This window comes from Sarcophilus harrisii, chromosome 4, assembly GCF_902635505.1.
Source record: "Sarcophilus harrisii chromosome 4, mSarHar1.11, whole genome shotgun sequence".
In the NCBI taxonomy this organism is placed as follows: domain Eukaryota; kingdom Metazoa; phylum Chordata; class Mammalia; order Dasyuromorphia; family Dasyuridae; genus Sarcophilus; species Sarcophilus harrisii.
Genome location: NC_045429.1, coordinates 309103027 through 309127324, shown reverse-complemented (window position 1 = coordinate 309127324; position 24298 = coordinate 309103027). Strand labels below are relative to the sequence as shown.

General features: G+C 32.3%; 1 protein-coding gene across 1 annotated transcript in view; it reads right to left on the bottom strand.

Moving 5' to 3' along the window:
• Positions 1 to 1050: 1050 nt before the first annotated feature.
• HELZ (helicase with zinc finger) overlaps positions 1051 to 24298 on the bottom strand; it is a 118490-nt gene continuing 95242 nt past the window's right edge. Inside the window, exons 17-18 of the mRNA XM_031968638.1 lie at positions 11132 to 11384; positions 1051 to 5282 (exon numbers count right to left, since the gene is read on the bottom strand). Of these exons, the coding sequence (XP_031824498.1) occupies positions 4951 to 5282; positions 11132 to 11384 (585 nt within the window). The 3' untranslated portion in view covers positions 1051 to 4950. The remainder of the gene's footprint in view (positions 5283 to 11131; positions 11385 to 24298) is intronic.

The window sequence follows — 24298 nt, the reverse complement described above, 5'->3', positions numbered from 1 at the left end:
TATTTCTGAATATGAGGTCTCTTTCAACTCTGAAAATTCTGTGATTCCTGCCCAGTCAAATGCATAATGAAGAAACAAAAGGGACAATGGATCATTCTTTGTGTAGGAGGTAGAAACTCTTAAAGAGTGTTCCAAACAATGTCACTTGGATAAATGAATAAAGTCATATATTGGAACTTATTGATTTTATGCCAGTTTTTGTATCAAAACAAACCCTGTTCAGAAAATTGCAAATAAAGATAAGTCTGATGGTCTAACACCCCTCAGACACCTGAAACTACTGAAATATGCATAGTTCAAGTTATCATAATTCTTTCATTTATGACAGAGTCCATACCAGTTCACTTTTCTAAATTCAGCATCATTTCTGACAAAGAAAATTCCATCACCACAGCATCAATCTGTCTCTTTAAATTTCATTTTCAGATTATGCCAGAATATAATATTGGGTATAACAACAAAGAAAATCCATTTAATTTGCATTCTGATTTAGAAACGATAAGTGTGTCATTGTTTAAATGTTTTAAACAAGAGATGACATCAGTGAATTTTACTAAATTGAAGAAGAGCCTCAGAATTGCTATGAAGCAGGGATGAAGGCAGCAAACGGAAGTTTAGCAGCATGCAATAGAATCATAGCAAATATGCATCTATTCTTGATTAAAGAAATAGAAGAATTCTAATAAAAGGAACAATTTTTCTAAGTTAGCATTACTCTTGCTCCTTTCTCTTTAATGAAGACATATGTGATGCCACTATGATAGATTTTTTTTTTAAATAAAAATTGTGGCTAGTTCATTTTCATTACTCATGGTTTCTAGAGATGGTTCATAACTAAATCATATAAGATGATGAAAGGTGAAAAACTTGACTCTGAAATCTTTAAGGTGCAAGATGGGAATATATAAGGTAGTAATAGATATGGAAGTTTTCTGTATTATTAAAGGTCAACTTAAAAAGGACTAGATGTCCAAAACAAGAGGACAAAATATTTTCTAAGGGTTAAGGTGTGTGTGTGTGTGTGTGTGTGTGTGTGTGTTTGTGTGTGTGTGAGATAAATGTACTAGATATCATTTTAAGGCAGAAAATTACATTCTTTGATTCATTAAAATTTTTTACTTTGTCTTTTTTTCTGAGAGTCTCCTATCAATTCCAATATGAAACAACGTCATGTAATGGGTGTCTATCCTTTGAAGTACTATTTAGTAAGTTTAGTTTACTTAACAGTAATAAAAATACAAGAATTCACCCTGAAATTTTCTGTCCATTCCCTGACAAGCCTCCACTATAGGAAACAAAAGAAAATTCACATAAGCCTATAATTTTGCTCCTGAGATACATAGAAAATATTAAAATAGGAAGTCAACGTGGCTATAATAACTCAGTATTAAGGCTGAGATGCTAATTATACCCAAAGCTAGGAAATTCCAATAACTTTTTCAGCAAATTCTAACAGGGAAATGTTCCCATAAATAGGTCTTTTGAGTTTATGATGTTGTAACTGATTATGTGTATAGAGTAAAATTTTTTTATGTTATTAAATCTGCGATTCTTTCAGAAAAGCAATTAATGCTTATATTGAATCTGAATGTGTTCTAAACCCTCTGATGCAAAAGCAGCACAAAGCACTTTGTTAGACAAACACAAAAAGGGATAGAATAAAGCATATCTATGAGAAAAAATAAATTTAAATAGTTATGAACTATTTTATTAATTGTTTCTCCCACCAAGAAAATCTTCCTGCAACAATCTGAAAAAGGAAAGAAATGGAGGAAAAAAGCCTCAAAAGATACTTAAAAAATATATATGTATGCATATTCATACATATGTGTGTGTGTTTAAGAGTGATAATGAATTTTATACTTGCAAAAATTCATGTTTAGATTAAGAAAAAAATTTCACATGAACATTTTATTTCACAAAACTAATTGTCAAAAAAAGACATTTCAGGGTTTTAAAATTTTCATGCAGAAGTAAAATTAAAAAGTAAAACGAATAAAAATTTTTCCTTCAGAGTGTTACAAAGAACAGAAGAAGTACAAAGACAAACAAACAATTTACCTCATTTGAGAAGACTCTGCCCTGGAAAGACAATGAACTTAATAGTACTTGGTACTATTGAAGAAATATATCAGGATATTCTTGCCCTTAATTGAAGTCTAAGAGCTGAAAGACTCTTATTCAACCATGTTTGTATTACTTATCAAACACCAGACAAACAGAATCAACAACATTTAGAGAACAAAGTCACATATCACCTCCAAAACTTCTCTGGCTTTGTTTTTACTTATTAAAAATGTTTGCTCAAAAAAAAATTTTTTAAAGCTACTCTGTACCCAATAATATAAACTACTAAAAAGTGTGGTAGGAAAATAAGCATTAAATAGTGATGATAAAAGTTAAAGAGTAAGCTTGTTAAAGATTAAAATAAACTTTCAGTGCAGATCCCTGGAAAAAAAAAAAAAAAAAAAAAAAACAGATGGAAACAGCATCCTTGGCCTTGGAAACAAACTGAAAATCAAGTATCTGCTACTGAAAAACATTTGTACTATAGAATATTGTATTATGTGTGCTTGAGATGTATGCATACATATGTGTATTTATATATATATATACATATATATTTGTATACATACATATACACATATGTGTTTATATATATACATATTGCATTTCTGAAATAGCACTTTGAATGGATTTGTCACCTCAACTTTTACAATAACTTCTTTATCACAAGTTTGATTATCAGTATATTTGCATAAGTTGGTAAGATATGCATATAGTCTCCTCCAGGGAACTAGTTAGCTAAGTCACAAATAAACAAAAATTAGCAACTGATTTTTTTTTAATGTTCAAGTATGGTAAACAGAATAAAGAGATTACTCCAAGAGCTGAAGACCCTGAAGTTACAGTGCTATCTTAGTATTATGGAAATGCATTGAAATCTATCTAACGCATTGTAGTCTTGCACATTTTATAAGGACATCATCACAGGCTAGAAAGTTCACATTCACAAATAACTGCAGACCAGGAATATAAAAATTCCACATTTTAAAATTCTTTTTATATTTTGGAAATGTTCATCATATTTGACAAGGGCTGTTTTTATTCTTTTATTTTTGGTTACATTATTGTTCATAAGAAATAAATTATATGGCTATCTCTTCTCAATTTGGCTCATAAATGGAAAATGTATTGTACCTTATTGGGCTGGTATTTCAAATGTGACTTAAAGTGATCCTTCAAAATTGTGCAGGCCACTGAGTATGAGTTGGTTATCTATTATTTGCAAGGTGAAATTATACTCACTAATGTAGTTTACTGTCTTTCAACTAAAGGAACTCTAAAAATTGGTAAAAATCACATAAATTTTTAATTAAACTGAATTCTAGTCAAATGAGAGAAAATTATTTTAACCCTTACTTCTTCCTAATTCAACTTCATAAATGTGTTTCTATAACAAAGGATGGCCAATTTAAAAATATGCAAACAATTTTTGAATGATTTGCCACGTGGGCAAAGTTGACTTTTAATACTTCCCATTCTCATCTTCTTAGACAAAAAAAAAAAAAAAAAAAAAAAAAAAAAAATTTAAAATTTAGGCTTTGATAAATACATGCATCACTTCAAAAGGGTGAATGGACAGTGTACAAGACCACAATGTCTAAGAGTTAAAGTTTTTCTTTGGGTTTTGTCCAAAATTCATGTAAAATATTTTATAGGCTGTGAAAACCTTAAGATATCTATTTCGATTTTTTTTTTTTTTTAAGGATAAATTCATGGAGTGTTTATGAAGAACTAATTCACATGAAAACAAAAGGGTCATTTTTTGCCATAGTGAAGAGTTAGCTAAATCAGGATACAACTTTGGCAAACATCATATCTCTTCTTCAATGATGTTCCTCAAATAAGTTAGCAAATATTTGAATTTCCATGTATAATGTAAAATTTTAATGTAAACATCAAATAATGTACCAAAAGTTTTACTGGAGGAGGGAAAAAAGTGGCACAATTCTTTATACCACTGGGATGAGGGCAGAGGGGAGCCAAATTACAAACATTTATACAAGCAAAGTTGGGGAAAAGACCCAGGTATTTTTCTAAACTCACGCATTTTTTTTTAAAATAATTATTAATTCTACTAAGCACCAATACCTAAAAATTATTTTCAGCTTCATGATTCATTTTTTAAAAATCTATCAAATTAACATTAAAAACAAGCCTGAAATACTAGCTTGTCCAAAAATAAGAGGGCATTAATTATACCAATGCTTTTTTGCATATTTTTTAAAAAAACAGTGGTATACTCAATGTGTCTGCAAAGAATACTTTTACCTCTATCCTACAGTGGATGGAGATTACAATACCACATCATACAGAATCTAAAACTATAAAAGTCTTAGAATGCAGCATCCTTTCACAAAAAAACTGATAAAACTGAAAAGTATTTAGAAGATGCTGCCCCTTTATTTAAAAAAATTAAAATGAATTTAAGCAAAAATAACATACATTTGTACATCAACTGGCCATTTCTGGTACAGAAACCCAGCATTGTATACTAATGTTATTGAATAAATGTAAATGCTACTTACAATTTTTTTTTCTTTTTAAATACAATTTAGACAATTTTTTTCTTTTTTTCTTTTTTTATAGTTGCACAATTAACTTTTTAGCTGCTAGCTTAATGCAACATATATGTAACATTACACAAATTTAAAAATATTTGTTGTTCTACATAAAAGTTGTCAAAATTCTGACCCACATTGAAAATGCAAAATAATGGGATAAAGTTTAAAAAATTAGTTTCAAGTCTAGCAGCAAAAGCAATAAGTGAGGATATATTTACTAATATAAACAAAGGAATAGTTGCAACTACAGATGAAGCCCAACTATATTAATCCTATTGACACAAACAAAAAAGGAAACAGATTCTCTCTTTTAAAAAACTGATTATTTAAAATAGGAATAAAAGCCATTGCTACCTGATGAGCTACCTAAACTAAGTTCCTGAAACAGAGACAAAGGGTCACTCTTCTTTTTTGTCTGTTCAGGTGGAGGTTTGGGCTTTGGAGGTGCCCGCAGAGCACTTGCGTAGGACATAATAGGCTTGTTCCCCCCAGAACTTGGCTGGCTGTTGCCGTTTGATTCCACAATCTGCTTGTTGGGCATTAGGGGTGGGAACTGGCCTAGATGCTGCAACATGCTGTAGTTGAAGGAATTGGACAGCTGAAGGTTTTCAGATTTCAGGTTATCCTCAGAGGATTTCAAGGGCTTTGATGGGGCTGAAACCAAAGAAGAAACAGAAATAATTTAATAGTAGGTCCTCAAATTATCTAATTTCATGTATTCTTGGAAATTTGTAACAGTATAAAGGATTATCTCTTATTACATAATGCAGAAGAACTGATAAAAATGGAAAAAATATAATGTCGAAGCAGCTACGCAAAAACCAGCACATTCATACACTGTTGTTGGAGCTATCAATTGGTCCCATCAAATAGTCCATACTACTGTTAGGACTATATTCTAAAGAGGTCAAAGGGGGGAAAAAAACACCAACTTGAATAGCTAGACTTTTTTTGTAGTAGAAAAGAACTAAAAAAAAAAAAAAAAAGAAAAGAAAAACTAGATGCTAACTGAGGACAGTGTCTGAATATAATTCATGGAATATTGAATTACATGTAATATTAATTACAATAATATAATCCAGTAATATTACTGGGTCACAAGAAACAAGAAATATAAAGAATTCAGAAAAACACAGACATACAAACTGATGCAAAACCAGGAAAATAATTTATGTCTCCTAGATGCCATGATCTTCAGAAACTCTTCAAGATAAAATCTATCCTAAAACTCACACATCATCAGCACACTCTGCCCTTGGGGACCCTTCCTCCCTCTGATCAAAGAGGGTAGAAGCTAGATACTGGAGAGTTTCTTCCTGATCCTCTAACTTAGGATATTAAACTCAACATTTCCTAACCAGCTGCCCTCCTGGATCACATAATTTTCAGAAACTCATCATCCTGCAAGATGAAGTCAACCCTGAAACTCACAATTCCTCAGATTACTTCCAACCCCTCTGTGTTCAAGTAACCTTCCCTCTCCATCAGCTTCTTTTGATAAGTCATCTTCCTCCATTAGATAGCTTTCTTTGTATCCTCAGTATTTAGCACAATACTCGGTACATGGGAGGCACTTAATAAAGGTTTATTGGCCATACGCAGTGACAACAACAATATAAATGGAAAAAACAAAAATAAATGTTGTAGAATTATAAAGACACAGGAGTACAATTAGGAAAATGTTTCCCTTACTTTACAGAAGTAGGGATAATGAATGTGAATTAATCCATGTAAATTCAGACATGTATAATATGCCGGTTGGTTTTGCTAAAATCCCCTTTTTTTTCCTATTAAAATGTTTGTCACAAGGAACAATTTACTGGATAGGCAGTTTTACTTTTGATGGTGAAAAGGGTATATATATCTAGAAATAAAGGCAATTCTAGGGCCTAGCAAAATGATAAGTGCTTAATAAGCATGTATTGAATTGAATGCCAAAACCCATCACTAAACCATTTCAAAATCCCTACCAATTGCTGTAATTTCCTGGTCTGTCTGACTAGCCAACTTTTTTTCACATCACATCTCTAATATGTGCCCTCTAATTCCAATGAAGTCACTTTCCTTACATTATGACTTGCAGGTATGTTCATTCCTTGATTTCCTTTACATTCTATGTTGCTACCCCAACCTGGGATATCTACATCTCCCTTCTCTATCTATTGAAATTCTTTAAGCTCTAATTTCTTCATAAGAGAGAGAGAGCATAGTTCAATAGATAAGGCACTGAATTTGGAGCCAGGAAAACCCCAATTCTAAACTACATAGAAACTTAGTAGCTATATGATCCTGGGCAAATCACTTAAAACTCTTCAGGCTTAAGTTTTCTTATTTATAAATGAGAGGGCTGCATTTCACATCCTTTCCTGTGAGCCACATTACTAATGGATCTAAAGAGGCATGCACTAATTTCTCACATTTCCACAATATCAGCCAATACTTTTGTAAGCAAAGAAGTTATACTATAGATCTGGGGTAGTTTGAATTAATTTTATCCCAGTATGGATTGATCTAAGACCCAGTTATGAGCTCTTCATATAAGGAGAATATCAACAAAGTTCTACGATTCTGGTAGGGGAGTTACTTAAGTCTCTGGAGAACATTATGGCTCATTGTTTTAAACATCCTTGCTGTTGATATTTACAAGTTTTTATCTATGAAATTGGATTTCAATTGCCTTGGGAACTACTTTCACCTGAATATATATATGAACAGAATTTTTTTAATGGATTGTTTATTTTTCTTTGATATTCTGAGTGATCCATTCTACCTGGCATAGAACCGAAAAGGGGACAGATTTTAAGGTCTCTTCCAGCTCCAAATGGTCCTATAATCCTATGATTTAGTCTGAAATGGAGTATTTAAAATCATTTAGTCCAACCTCAAAATTTTATAATGGAGGAAATCAAGGTCCAAATTCTTGCCCAAAGTCACAGAAATAGCATGTAGGAGAACTGTGAAGTTATATATTATCTTCTTACTCCTAATCCAATGTTTTTTCCTAAATACCACAATACTTCTTGCCTAATTACTCCAACCCTTATTGCTCCCCTATTTCACAGAATTCTTTGTTGATGAATCAGAGAGAGATAGAAGAAATATATAATAAATAGTCTGTACCAACTAATTTATATTCTCATATTAATCACTGCTGTTTCATGGATGTTACATCAACTTGACTGTCAGCTTTTTAAAAAGGGAAAACCTATAGTACTGAGCACTTCATGTGTTCAAAATGTTATGTCCTAGCTCACCTTTTTCAGAATCAATAAGGTCTGAGATTTTTTTCCTACATCTTTAGTAACTTCCCTGGCTTCCATACCTTGTACATAGAATCTTCAATGCCTTCACAAAATTATCACCTATAGCATGGATCTTTTCTACATATATTTAATCAAATCCAATGCTCTCTTGATATTTGTTCTTTTTAGTATCATTTCTACCTCCTTTTAAAGTACATTTGTGACTGTGACTAATGTTATACTTCAAGTGTGATGTCATTCATTAAAAAAAAAAGTGTTTTAATGGATTTTCCAAATCTTTACCATTTCTCTTCTGTTTGTGGCAGTCCTTTTCCATTTTCATTATTTAATTCTCAAATGAATGAATTTGCTTAGTTGCTAGGCCACATTTCTTTAAATTAGTTTTACCCTCAACTACTTCTATTTTGAAATAATACTGATTATATTGTGTCTTAATTCTTTTTTTTTTTTTAAGAAAGTACTCAAAATATAAAGGTATAAGGCTTCTAGCTAATTTAGAAATCTTTTGGCCTCTTTTCCCTGACTCAGGCTTTCTTATATATTTCTTCTCATACTCACTTTTTCCCTGAAGGCATTTAGTGTTAAAGTATAAGCAGATTTGATTTAAAAGATCATCTTCTCCAATTCTTTGTAGAATTTCTTTACCACTTCATTTTTAGCAACTGATACTGGTACATAAACTGCAATTATTTTAAAAGGGTTCTTTTTTCCCAAAATATTTTCAATAGTATTGTAATATACATTAACCAAATATTCCATGAAATGCTGTTTTTTAATTGTCTCTGAGTTTATATATGTAAAATATATATAAACTTACTCTGTCAATTACTTTCTGTGCATTCTACTTCAGCTTCATTATTTCTTCTGATTTTATTGATATTGCTATAATTTAGTTCCTGAATCAATACTAAAGTTTACTGACAGTCTAAAAAGTATTTAACTCTTAGCAGTCTTTCTCTGCCACTTCTGCCACCATTTTACTACATCATTGCTGAAGAAGACCACACAAGGGAGAAAGGTAATTTTTAAAATGTAACCTACATGGATTGTCATAAATAAACAAACAAACAAAAAAAATCACCTTTGAAGGATCCTAACATAAGCAAAAACCAATACTACTTATACTAGTCCATAAGCATGACAGTTAACATTTTCATCTATTAAATAAAGTAGACTCACCATTCTCTCTAAACTTAACTTGAATTACTGTATTATATTTAACAAATAAGATATCATTCTTTTTAAATATTGTTTTTAGGAAGGCTTTTTCACCTTAGGTTAATTCTAAACTAGCAAGATTTGACATTATAGTGATTCTTTTCTTAAAACTTCCATCTGAATTTAAATAGAATGCAACCTTAGCACTATACATGTACAGATACAAGGATTAGGGTTCTCTGCTCATTTTCTCAAAATCTATTTTATTTGCCTATATGGCAACAGTAAAGTTGCCAAATGTCCCTGGGACCAGCACTCTCTTAGGTAACTTGGAGGTTCAAAAGAAAAAGAAGACATATGGACATGAAACAAAACATATCTGAAACATCACATCATGGCTCCTGCCACATCAGTTCACCCTTCTTAGTCTTTTTCCTCATCTATAAAATGAAGGTGCTGGATTATATGTTTCCTATAGCCCCTTCCCCTCTAAGATTCTATGTTTCTACAATTTAAAAGCCAGTTAAAATAGCTAAGTATGGAATTTTGAATCCAGGTTTCTCCTGATTTCAAGTCGAGTGTATTTTTTACTATACCTGCCTTTCATATGTAAATGGTTCTATTCACCTTTAAAAGCTTAATTTTAGACTTTACAAGGCACAACTCCTCCAAGTAGCTATTAATATTTTCATTCTATTGCATCCCTATTCATTAATATGTTATTCTCAACAATGATTCCAACAGAAAAGTATGCTTTAGGACATGACTGACTTTGAATTAAGATTATAATACATTTAATTTAGTATTTATAACTAAGGAATTTTATGACTGTCTTCTGACAATGAAAATAAAAATTTTATTAGACAAGGCAATAAAATGAAATGAAAGATATTTGGTGCTTGTTTTGTTTTTTAACTTATCAAGTCAAATCAGAATCTTAAAGTTTCTGTTGAAAGATCACTACAATATATATTGAAACAGAATAGCTATAATGACAAAAATTTTAAAATAAATTCTAAGCCATTACTACTTCCAATGTTATAAAAATATGCTTGCATTATAAATTCTCATAAAAAGGTCAGTAACAATTATATCTTATTTGCAGAAAAACAAAATTAATTTTATATTCAAAAACTAAGAAATTCCAGCATAGAAATTTACCTGAAAAATAACAGGTTTGATTTTATAAGTATCTCTAGGTTATAAGTAAAAAAACATTAGAAGCTCAAACAAAGCAATTCTCTCTCTCTCTTTTTTTTTTTTAACACTGACTATTTAAAAGAGAGAAAAAAGAATACTGATATTTTAAGGCTCATGGGAAAATGCCAAATGATTTTTGGATTACCACATCCAATTAACAGATTGTCAAAATATGGGAAACATACATATACCAGGTTTTTCTATGTCCCAAACTTGTTACCTTGCATTATTATTGTTCAGTTGTTTCAGTTGTGTCCAACTCTTCATAACTCCTTTTGGGGTTTTCTTGGCAAAAGTACTAGAAAAGTTTGCCACTTCCTTCTCTAGTTTATTTTACAGATGAGAAACTGAGGCAAACAGGATTAAGTGGCTTGCCTAGACTCACAGAGTGGTTAAGTATCTCAGATTATATTTGAATGCAGGAAGATGAATCCAGGTCTGCCACTTTATCTGCTTCTCCACCTTTCTGTTATAAAAATAATTGTTTTGTAATAATAATGGAATATACCATTTTATCTTTAGCTAATTTTTATTATTTATTTTTAGTTATATTATGTGTTACTTACTAATTTTTACTTGTATTATGTGTAAGTCTCCCTTACAAATACTTTCCTAGGACTTACTCACTTGATCTACTGAATAACAGGTCACAAAAGGTTTCAGCTTCAAAGGAAAAACTGGCCTGTTTTGTATTTATTCCATGTTCATCCCAGACATATGTCCTACTTAAGCAGATGCTTTATTTCTCTAAAGCATAACTAACCAGACTAGATACTGTCCAAAAATAGTGACTTAAAGCACTGGGAAAAGAGATAAAAAGAGAAGACTAGGAAAGCCAAGAAAACATGGAGGTCTAAGGGAAGCTGAAAAGTTTTGCCTTACCTAACAATTCTCTGGGCGGGGCTGTTCTGCTGGATCCATTGCATGGAATGTTCTGATGTGGAGCAGATGAGGTGGTATTTACCCACAACTCCGGTGATGAATAGTTGAAAGAAGATTGATTATTATGGTCCTGATGCTCTTTACCCTGAGCATGACTATCTTGAGGAGTGTTTAACTCTTCAGAACAAGGCGGTACTGAACTAGATGAAATTCTTCTTTGGTACAATGGCCTGCCTGGTCCTCGTGGTTCATACTGCATGAAGAAGGACATTTTATAAATTAATACAATGCATTTCCCTCTTTTTTTTCCTTTTATGTTCACTACTTTCTTTTCAGCACCCAAATTTTCTATATGGCATGTCTTAAAAGATTTGCTAAGCTTTTGGAACATTTTGCATTAGGAAGCAATTCTTTTTTTTTTTTTTTTTTTAGATAGTTGATTTTTTTTTAATAATACTTTTTATTTTTCAAAATACATGAAAAGATAGTTTTCAACATTCACCCTTGCAAAAAAACAAAAACAAAACAAAAAAATGCAAAAAAAACCAAACCTTGTTCCATGTTATATTTCTCCCTAGTAATCCAAAATAGGCTAAACACATGCAATTCAGGAAACAATTCTTTAAGAACACTGTTTTTCCAGAAATAAAGGACTAAATCAAAGATAACTTTGGTAAAATAAAGTACTTAAGTTATCAAAATATATGGATTCTATCACAGGCTCTTTAACTTTATAGCCTTTTGTGATCTCAGTCACATCATTTAACTTTTGAGACCACAGTTTTCTCAGCTATAAAATGAAGGGGCTGGATGTGTGAAGCTCTCTAAGACTTCTTCTAGGACTAAAATTCTTATGAGTCTATGCAAAAGCAAAGAGTAAGAGTAAAGGAATACATTTGCACGTTTATGTTCTAGGAACATTTCAACTCAATAAGAATAAAGAAACACATCTGAACATTTTGATCCTAGAGACATTTCCATTCAATAAGCTCAATCAATGGTTAAATCTTACTGATTCCCTCTCCATAAAATTTCACTGATACATTACTTTCTTTCCATTCAAATAGCCACTATTTTAGTTCGTGCCTCTCATCATCTCTGACCTGGACTATTGACTCTTTTTCATATCTTAATTGAGTTCTCTGTCTCAATCTCTCTCCCTCTAATCCAATACACCTGCTAATATGACTCAGTCACTCTTCCTGTTCAGTAGTTTCAATGGAACCTTTTGTCCTCTATGATAAAATTTTTAAAAGCATGCTTTTTGAGGTTTATTATACATCTATACTTTACCTTTACATTATTCTCATCATGCATTCTATGGTTTTGACTTTGCTATTCTCACACACATTCCTATACCTAATGATGATATGCCTTGATCCATCCTTGATGCCTGAATTGTACTCCCCTCTACCTCCCAGGTTCCTTAACAATTTAGCTCAAGTGCTACCTCCTATATGAAGTCTTTTCTCTCCCTCTTCTTCTCCCAAATTATTTTATATTTATTTTATATATACTTATATGTATATTTACATATTATTTTCTAGATAGAATGTAAAACACCTTAAGAGCAGGGACTGTTTCAGTTTTGTTTTTGTGTTCTTAGCGTCTAACAGAGTCCTAACTGTTTTTTTGGATGGTGGTTTCAATGGAATATGTATACACATGTACATATGTTTACATATACACAGACATGCATATATATGTGAGGAATTTTACACATATACACATAAAACAAACATCAAAGTCAACAGAGAGGTGAAGAAAATTTCAAAACATCATAAAATTAGATAAAAATCCTAAAGTATTCAAAAGATGTTCTTGTAATGAAGAGCCCAACAACCTCTTTAAATGATTTATTCCAGTGTATTACCCTAATTTTATATTCTGCTATGTATATATCTACTGTACTCAACAAATTTAATGTCACCTTTCCCTTACCTCCTCACCTCAATGAATTCCTGTGGCTAATATATTTTAGGATCAAACAGACTTTTGTATGTCAAATTTAAATGCTTTACAACCTAAAATAACCTCATCTTACCAGTCTTCTTACCCCTTTACTCACAAACTTTATTTCACACCCACTCATACCCATATACTCCCTGAAATCCAGGGATGGTGCCTTCTTAGGTGCCTATCCCCTGCACCAAACAATACATTGCCCAACTCTGGATATTTTCATAAGTTGTCATCATACCTGGAATTCTCTCTCTTCTCACTTCCAACACTTGGCTTTGCTGATTTCATTCAAGTGCTAGCTAAAATCCCACTTATTGCAAGAAGCTTTTAAATCTTCTTTCATGCTAGTATCTCTCCCCTGTGATTTCCCATTTATCCTGTACACAGGTTTTTTGTTGTATGTATGTATAACATCCTTGGAAGGAGGGGCTGTTTTTATTTTGATTTTGCTGAGACAATTGGGGTTAAGTGACTTGCCCAGGGTCACACAGCTAGGTGTGTCTGAGACTAGATTTGAACTCAGGTCCTCCTGACATCAGGGCTAGTGCTCTATCCATTACGGCAACTAGCTACCCTGCAAGGGCTGGGTTTTTTTCCCCTTGTATCCCCAGTGCTTAGCACAAGGTCTGGCTATTATAAGAGGCACTTAATAAATACCCAACTTGATGATTGACCAAGCCAACAAAATTCTCGATTTTAACTTAAACCTATTTTATGTTATCTGTTTCTCAAAGACACAGAAAACATTTAATAAGTTTCTCACTAATAAAAAAAAATCTTCATATATTTGAAGATAATATTTGTTTTCTTTTTCTTTATCTTAAGCTTAATATCCCAGTTCCTCTAAAAGCCTGTTGGAGAATCTGCTATTCCTTTAATTTATTTGTTGCCTTCTCTTAACCATTTCCTTCTTAAATAACTCCATTTCTGAGGAGGGTGACATGAACTAGTAAACAGAGTACTCCAGTAGAGAGCTCATTCCATGTATGGGGGTTAGATTACTTCTTGAACTCACAGAATCATGTTGACTTCAATAACACAAAAAGTCTACACTACCGAATTAAATTCAGTTTGTGGTCCACCATGATACCCAAAGCTTTTTCTTTTATACATATACCTAGCCAAAACTCCACCATTATTTATTTGTTATTCTTTTGTCTATACATTTTTTGTCTATTCACTTTACAGAGAAGTGAGGGACTAAAAGCACATATTTTGTCAGGAAAGGCTGCTTTATTGATTTAAATTTTTCTTTGTTACAAAGAAGAAAAGACAGGAAGGGTTATATTAGGTGAAAAAATTCTAATAAAAAGAGACAAATAGAAATTACTAATTAAGGAAAAATATAAATGAAACAGCACTAATAGCAAACAAGAAAAGAGGGAGGGCAATGAATAAAAAGTGGGTCTCAGTGTTAGGAAGATCTGGGTTCAAGTCTTACCTCTGATACATATTGCTGTGTGATCCTGGGTAACTATCAGTGCACCAGGACAACTAACCCAATAAATTGCTAAGAAGATATGATTCTGTATTGGTAGAGGAATTTTTTCATTCAGAATTTCCTAGGCAGTTGAATAACACAATAGACAGCATTGCATCTTAAATTAAGAGACCATGAATTAAAAACTAAACCCCTAATATTTACTACTTATGTGACATTAGGAAATATCCTTAAACCTGTCTGCCTCAGTTTCCTCATCTGTAAGACAAGAGTAACAGCAGCATCTATCTCACAAAGTTATGAGAATGAGATATTTGTAAAGATCTTAACAAAACTTAAAATTCTATATAAATGCTATTATCATTACTATTATCACTGTTACTACAGAAATCATAGGCCTGCTCCAAAAATGGCAAACAAATATGCCACGCTGAACAAGTCCCTGATTTTATCCTGCTTTATATGATACTTTCTCTCAAAGTCTTCATTCTTCTTGAGAATCAAACTCTCTTAATTTTATTTTAAATTAGCACATTCTTAATTCTTTTACCTAGGTCATTGCCAAAATTATTGAATTTCTTGAAATTGCATGATCCAATTCAAAGATAATCATAAAATGATTAAGCTCTAGGAAATTTCTGAGATAATATGTAATACACAGCACACACACCCCCCTAAAATAAATATCAAGTTGTTATGAGCCAGAACTTGAACAAAGTGTTAACTCACTGGAATTGATAGAAACAATGCTTAAGTTTACAGCTTTGAGAGTTCACACATTAGAGTTCACAAGTCTGGGAGATTCACAAAATTACACCTCCCACAATCCCACTCTCAGAGCAGGAGTGAACCTTTAAGTTTACACCTCTAAAAGAGCATAAAAGGAGCTAAGTGAGTCAGTGAATCAGTTGAAGAGATTGAGAAGTTAGAGACTGCAGTCGGGCAGAACTGGGGATTCGGAAGGGAGAGGCTGAAGCTGGCAGAAGCAGAGGCAAAGGACTAGCAACAAGAGCTGTCAGAACTAAGGAAAGCTTACCAAGCCATTTTGGAAGAGACAATAAAGAACTGAACTTTTAACTCCTGGCTGCATTTGAGGTGATTATTGATTTGAACTGAAATTAAGGCTACCTCCAGAGGTCTCCCAAGAAACCTGCTCCAGGAGAACCATTATATTTTAGAAAAGAAGAACACCACATTTTGGCACCCAAACAGAGAACAGGGAATAAGGAAGAAGAGAACACTACATCAAGTTTTGCTTTTTATCATTAATATTAATATATATATTAGGTGCTAGGCTATCATTGCTTACTAAGGATTCATGTGATTAAAAATCTACCTATGGATACCAGAAAACAAATACTTGTCATTCTTTTACTAAGGATAGATTATAAAAATTTCAAAATTAAAAGAAACAAGCCATATAAAGTATCCCAATTAGTAGTGTCAACAAGCAAATACCAACTTTTTTGTGGTTCCTAGTCAAATGTACCCACTGCTTCTCAAGTCCTTTATAGAAAGGAAATATTTTACATCAAAAAGTAAATGAAGACTGATATAAGAACAGGTAACAAGTTTAACCAACTATGGCATAAAAAATGCAATACATCTAAACTAAAAGATAATATATTCAGACAACAGGAAAACTGGTGATATATAACAGGGTTCATAAAAGAAAGTCTCTAATAATGAAAATATTGACAAAGTTAAGTGCTTTGATGAACCATGAAATTTCATTTCAAAAAATGTCCTGCTTTCATCTTCCAAGTTGTTGCTATTGTTGGGTTTTATGTAAAATGCATAATAATGACCAACATGATGCTTTAAAACAGGAGTCCTCAAACTTTTTAAATAGGGGGCCAGTTCACTGTCCCTCAGACTGTTGAAGGACTAGACTATAGTAAAAACAAAAACTTTGTTTTGTGGGCCTTTAAATAAAGAAACTTCATAGCCCTAGTGTGAGGGGGATAAACGTCCTCAGCTGCTGCATCTGGCCCGCAACTGTTGTTTGAGGACCCCCTGCTTAAAACAAGGGTTCTTCATTTTTTGTGTGTCATTCATTAACTTTGCTAGCTTGCTCTAGTTAAATCAAATCAAAAAGCATTTATTAAGCTCACCAACCCTTATTTTAAGTACTGAGGATACAAAGAAAGGCAATATTTAATGAAAACTATGAATCCCTTTTCAGGACAATTTTTTTCAATGAAAAATGCATTTTAAAATGAATTTATGGACTTCAGGCTAAGAAGCCCTGCTTTAAATTTTCAGTAACTAGACAGATATGACATGGAAAATTAGGGAAAAAAAAGTCAAAGTACAGTTTAGATGCTATAAAGAGACATGAAGAAATGCATATTTGGGAGGAAATAATTCTTGAGAGTAATTCAATAGAGAAGCTGCATTCTGCCAGTCTAATCAGTATATGTTCATCATCTCTCCAGTGGTGAAAATTTTATCACTTCTACTGCAATAGCCTCCTAATTGGTTTCTGTTTCCAGTCCACACAAATGACTTTCTTAAAGTACAAGTCTGACTATATCTCTCCCTGCTCAAGAAACTCCAATGTCCCTAAGATAAAATATGAATTCTGTTTAGTAAAGCCCCTCACAACGAGACTCCAACTTGCCTTTCCCTCATTCATTCTACCTTCCAGTAAACTATGTTTATACTATTTTCACCTTACATTATATTTCCCTTGTCTATAGTGCCTTTCTTTTAGCATGCATGAAATATTATCCCTTGCTAATTTCATCTCTCAATATTATTAGTTTCTTTCTAGGATCAACCTAAAGGTTAAGATCTACACCTACATCTACGTGTATAGGAGATTTTCTCACTGAAAACTATATGGTGGCTACTTTGTTTATAGCTTGCATTTGGCTCCCTTAGAATAGTCTGTTTTTTTTCCAAATGGAATGTATGCTCATTGAGGAAAGGGTCTTTTTCTGTATCTGTATCCCTAGCATACAGTAGACATTTAATAAATGCTCATTCAATGAATACAAAGTAATGTTACATTTACATATATTTTCTCATAATTAGCTTAATATCTTATTTTAGTTTTTTAAAAAATTCATAGAATCACAGATCCCACAGATAAAGAGAAAGCTAGAATCCTTAGAGCATAGTGATGTGAAGCATATCCAAATTAAGTACTGCATCCTTTCTTCATTACTTCAAATATCTGTGCCATTCCTGTTTTTCCAATATAGACAGGGACCCCTTTGTTGTTAGTCAGTTACATGTATGATTTACTACAGAAATAGAAATTAAATCCCCCAGATATTGATTCAATATCCTTTTCAGGAATAATCAATCAAAGGAGAGAACTACGACTAGACTCTAGCTCTTTTAAATTGTTCTTGAGATCAGAAAACATCTTATTTCCTTTTACTTTTTTTTGAAAAGTGAAGAGTATTCTTTTTTTAATATTATTTTTTGAGAGAGGGAAGGGGGAGGCAATAGGGGTTAAGAGACTTGCCCAAGGTCACAGAGCTAGGAAATGTTTGTTAAGTGTCTGAGGCCACATTTGAACTCAGGTCCTCCTGAGAACCTATGCTCCATCCACTGTGCCACCTAACTGCTCCAAGGTAGTTTTTTAAAGAAGAGAATATTTTTCACACAGGAATCACATTTGTTTCAACTTCAAAATGTATGTTTTAAACATTTTATGAAGTGCTGTAATTGTTACCACAACTCTGACATTAATCGAGATATATCAAATATGCCTATCAATGAATAAAAATAATTCACAAATATCACAGTAATTGTTATCTAAATCTTTAAAGATGCAAGGAAGAAATCTTTAGTCATTTCAAACATTAAAGCTTTACATCTGAAATTTAATAATGATGACCTATGGGCCATAGATAGGTAAGAGTTAAATGACAAGAAAAATGATCTTTCACCATAACAATAAAAAATGTTCAACATTAACTGCACTGACAATGTATTATGGGTAATTATAGCCTGTAATTGCAGCAGCTATGGGTTTTCTTAACAGAATCCAAAAAGCAATGTAAAATTATGCAATAGCATTAACGAAAAGTTTAATAAAACTCCTTTCACCCTTTCCAAAACTATAGCTTATTTTCATATTTTGTTCAAGATAACGCATTCTTGAAAATAAATGAATTACCTGATGGCATTATTACTTTTTTTTTTAACTTAAACAGAACATAGAAAAAATTGATTTGATTTATCCACATGTGCAAGTGCTTAAAATTTATAAAAACTGCTTTCAAGAAACCTGAAGAAAAGGAAAAAAAGCATCACTCAAATAAGAGGTAATAGAGTACAGTATTAGCTATCACTATTAACATCATGAATGAACAAATTATATTAGAGGGGAAATATGCTAGGTTCATTGTTATGGTATTTTGAACTACTGCAAACCCAACTGAATTTATTCTCCTTGAAATATAAAATAGCTCTGTTCTTAAAGACTAACTCTCTAAAAAGCATCCCTTAAAAAGAAAAATTATCAGTTTTGATAGTTCAAAAGAAGTTCACAGATAGATCTATCCATAGCTATTTAAAATTTACCTCTAAAGAACAATAAAGTCCCCCCCCCCAAAAAAAAATTGGGTTTTGTCAATTTGATGGCAGGAGTTTTAAAGTTTATTTTTAAAGTACTTTAAGAACAAAGCATTGACTATGTTTATATTATAGTTCATTTTCTACTATTCAAATCTCTAATGAAATCTAGAAATCAAGATCTTGAGTAATTTAGAAAAGTGCTAAGATTTCTATGATTAGTTTTCTGATTAGAAAAAGTAAATTGGAAATAAAGAGTTTCCATTAAAGATATATTTACATATAAGAATATGGTACAAAGGATGCAAAATTACAGGCAAAATCAGTATAATGTTCACATTTATTATGGGTTCTAATCCTGGCTCTACCTAATTATGTGTGACTTTATGCAAATCTTTTCCTTGGGATACAGTTTTCCTACCAATAAAACATAGAGACTGGATTAGATGATCTCTTCAAATGCCCTCTGGTTTTAAATTCCTTGATCTTCTGATCTCTTTCAACTACAAATTTCTATGCTCTTCCATGATCTATAATCAAAATTTTTCCTAAATAGGATAATCTTTTTATATACAGAGGTGGGGCTCCCATTTAAAAGAATGTGTGCAAGAAGTGGAGACCCATTTATTGAGGAATGGCAAAAAAAAGTTATGGTATATGAGAGCAATGGAATACTATTATTCTATAAAAAATGATGAACCAGCTTGATTTTAGAAAAGCCTACATGAACTGATGTAAGTGAAGCAAGCAGAAGCAGGGAAATATTGTACACAGCAATAAGACTGTGTGAGAATCAACTATAAGAGAGTTGGGTCTTAATAATTCAGCAATCCAAAGCAATTTCAATAAACTTTGGTTGGAAAATGCCACTGGCATCAAGAAATACAATTATGGAGAATGAATATGAATCTACACATAGTGTTTTCATGCATTTTTTTCCCCAGGCTTTTTTTCCCCCTCTCATGATTTTTCCCTTTTGTTCTGATTTCTCTCTCTCTCTCAACTTGACCCATATGGAAATATGCAAAAACTGTATATACATGCAGAACCCTAAGCATAAATGCACCAAATAGCATAGTATCTAAATTGTTGAAAGAAAAGTTTGATGAATTACAAGAAGAAAAAACAGTAAAAATATAGCAGTAGATTTGAATTCTGCCCTTTGAAACCATGATATATCAATTCAGAACATTAAAAAAAAGTAGTTAATGACCTGAATAGACATTGAGAAAGTTACATATGACAAATCTCTGGAGAACATTAAATAAGAATAGAAAGACATATACCTTTTTCTAAGCTGTGTATAATAGCATTTTCACAAAAATAACCATATATTTAGGACATGAAAATCTCACAAATGAAGAAAAGCAATATTAAATGTATCTTTTAACTGATCATAATATGATAAAAATTACATTCAAAAAAGGGCTTTTGTACAGTTAGATGGCATGGTGATTAGAGTACCACTCTGGACTCAAAAAACCCTGAGTTTAAATCTGGCCTCAGACATTTACCACTTTTTAGCTGTGTGACCCTGGGCAAGTCACTTAACCCCAAATGCCTTTGGGAACAAAACAAACAAAAAGAGCCTCTAAGACAGTGGTTCTCAAACTTTTGTTTTCAGTATCTTTATCCTATTAAAAATTATTGAGGACCTCTCCAAAGCGTTTTTGTTTATCTGGATTATATTTATAGGCATTTACCATATTGGAAATAAAAACTATTTCTGAATTTGTAGACCCTCTAAAAGGGTTTCAGAGATCCCCAGGATTCTCTAGAGTCCCAAGGGTCTTCAAACTTTTTAAATAGGGGGCCAGTTTACTGTCCGTCAGACTGTTGGAGGGCCGGACTATAGTAAAAACAAAACTTTGTTTTATGGGCCTTTAAATCATAGCCCTGGGTGAGGGGGATAAACATCCTCAGCTGCTGCATCTGGCTCGCGGGCCATAGTTTGAGGACCCCTGTGTCTAGACCATACTTTGAGAACCACTGCTTTAAGAAAAAGATTAAAAATTAATTGTAGGGTACTACATCTCACGAAGAGGCAAAGGAAACCTATTATATCTGAGAGAAAGAATGGAGGGGGATGAATATAGTATGTATCTTACTGTCATCAGAATTGGCTTAAAGAAAAAAATTTTAGACATATTTGATTTATGGTGAAACTTTTCCCACCTCATTGAAAAGTGGTAGGGGAAAAGTGAAAAGGTAAGGAATAAGCTAAGTGGAAGGGAATACTGAAATTGTGAGGAAAATAAGATAGGGGGAGGAACTCTAAGGTGGGGGGAGGGATACTAAAAAGGGAGGGCTATGAGAAGAAAGTGGTGCTCACAAGTTTAATACTGGGGAGGGAGGTAAGGGGAAAGGAAGGGAGAAAAGCATAAACAGGGGTTAACAAGATGGCAAGTAATAGAGAATTGGTAATTTTAACCATAATGGGGTAAACTCCCCGTAAAGAGGAAGCAGTTAGCAGAATGGATTAAAAGCCAGAATCCTACAATATGTTGTTTCCAGGAAACACACCTGAAGCAGGGAGATACATACAGAGTAAAGGTAAAAGGTTGAAGAAGAATCTACTATGCTTCGGGTAAAGTAAAAAAAGCAGGGGGTAGCCATCCTGATCTCAGATCAAGCAAAAGCAAAAGTTGATCTAATTAAAAAAGATAAGGAAGGAAACTATATCTTGCAAAAGGGTAGCATAGATAATGAAGCAATATCAATATTAAACATATATGCACCAAGTGGTGCAGCATCTAAATTCTTAAAAGAGAAATTGAGAGAACTGAAAGAAGAAATAGACAGCAAAACTATAATAGTGGGAGATCTCAATTTTGCACTCTCAGAATTAGACAAATCAAACCACAAAATAAGTAAGAAAGAAGTCAAAAAGGTAAATAGAATACTAGAAAAGTTAGATAGGATAGATCTCTGGAGAAAACTAAATGGAGACAGAAAGGAGTACACTTTCTTCTCAGCAGTTCATGGAACCTATACAAAAATTGACCACATATTAAGCCAAAAACCTCAAACTCAAATGCAGTTAGGCAGAAATAGTAAATGCATCCTTTTCAGACCACAATGCAATGAAAATTACAGTCAATAAAAAGCCAGAGGAAAATAGACCAAAAAATAATTGGAAACTAAATAATCTCATACTAAAGAATGATCGGGTGAAACAGCAAATCATAGACATAATTAATAACTTCGCCCAAGAAAATGACAATAATGAAATGTCATAACAAAATGTGTGGGATGCAGCCAAAGCAGTAATAAGGGGAAATGTCATATCTCTGGAGGCCTATTTGCATAAAATAGAAAAAGAGAAGGTCAATGAATTGGGCTTGCAACTAAAAATACTAGAAAAGGAACAAATTTAAAAAACCCCAGTCAAACACTAAACTTGAAATTCTAAAAATAAAAGGAGAGATCAATAAAATTGAAAGTAAAAAAAAAAACTATTGAATTAATTAATAAAACTGAATTGGTTCTATGAAAAAAAACCAACAAAATAGACAAACCCTTAGTAAATCTAATTTAAAAAAGAAAAGAGGAAAATCAAATTGTTAGTCTTAAAAATGAAAAGGGAGAACTCTCCAATAACAAAGAGGAAATTAGAGCAATAATTAGGAGTTACTTTGCCCAACTTTATGCCAATAAATTTGACAACTTAAATGAAATGGAAGAATACCTTCAAAAATGGGTTTACCCCAGATTAACAGAAGAAGAAATAAAATGACTAAACAGTCCCATTTTAGAAAAAGAAATAGAACAAGCTATTAACCAACTCCCTAAGAAAAAATCCCCAGGACCAGATGGATTTACATGTGAATTCTACCAAACATTTTAAAGAACAATTAACTCCAATGCTATATAAACTATTTGAAAAAATAGGGATTGAAGGAGTCCTACCAAATTCCTTTTATGACACAGACATGGTACTGATACTTAAACCAGGTAGGTTGAAAACAGAGAAAGAAAATTATAGACCAATCTCCCTAATGAATATTGATGCTAAAATCTTAAATAAAATATTAGCAAAAAGATTACAGAAAATCATCCCCAGGATAATACACTATGACCAAATAGGATTTATACCAGGAATACAGGGCTGGTTCGATATTAGGAAAACTATTAGCATAATTGACTATATCAATAACCAAATTAACAAAAACCATATGATCATTTCAATAGATGCAGAAAAAGCATTTGATAAAATCCAACATCTATTCCTAATGAAAACACTTGAGAAGATAGGAATAAATGGACTTTTCCTTAAAATACTCAGGAGCATATATTTAAAACTGTCAATAAGCATCATATGCAATGGGGGAAAACTGGAACCTTTCCCAGTAAGATCTGGAGTGAAACAAGGTTGCCCACTATCACATTATTCAATACTGTATTAGAAATGCTAGCCTTGGCAATAAGAGTCGAGAAAGAGATTAAAGGAATTAGAGTAGGTAACGAGGAAACCAAACTATCAGTCTTTGCAGATGATATGATGGTATACTTAGAGAACCCCAGAGATTCTACTAAAAAGCTATTAGAAATAATTCATAACTTTAGCAAAGTTTCAGGATACAAAATAAATCCACATAAATCCTCAGCATTTTTATACATCATCAACAAAATCCAACAACAAGAGATACAAAGAGAAATTCCATTCAAAATAACCATCGATAGCATAAAATATTTGGTAATCTATCTACCAAAAGAAATTCATATAAATGAACAAAATTGCAAAACACTTTCCACACAAATAAAGTCAGATTTAATTAATTGGAAAAATATTAAGTGCGTGTGGATAGGCCGAGCGAATATAATAAAGATGACAATATTCCCTAAACTAATCTATTTATTTAGTGCTATACCAGACTCCCAAGAAAATATTTTAATGATCTAGGAAAAATAACAACAAAATTCATATGGAAGAACAAAAGGTCGAGAATCTCAAGGGAATTAATGAAAAAAAAAAATCAAATGAAGGTGGCTTAGCTGTACCTGATCTAAAACTATTTTATAAAGCAGCAGCCACCAAAACCATTTGGTATTGGGTAGGAAATAGATTTGTTGATCAGTGGAACAGGTTAGGTTCACAAGACAGAATAGTCAACTATAGGAATCTAGTGTTTGACAAACCCAAAGATCCCAATTTTGTGGATAAGAATTCATTATTTGACAAAAACTGCTGGGAAAACTGGAAATTAGTATGGCAGAAATTAGGCATGGAC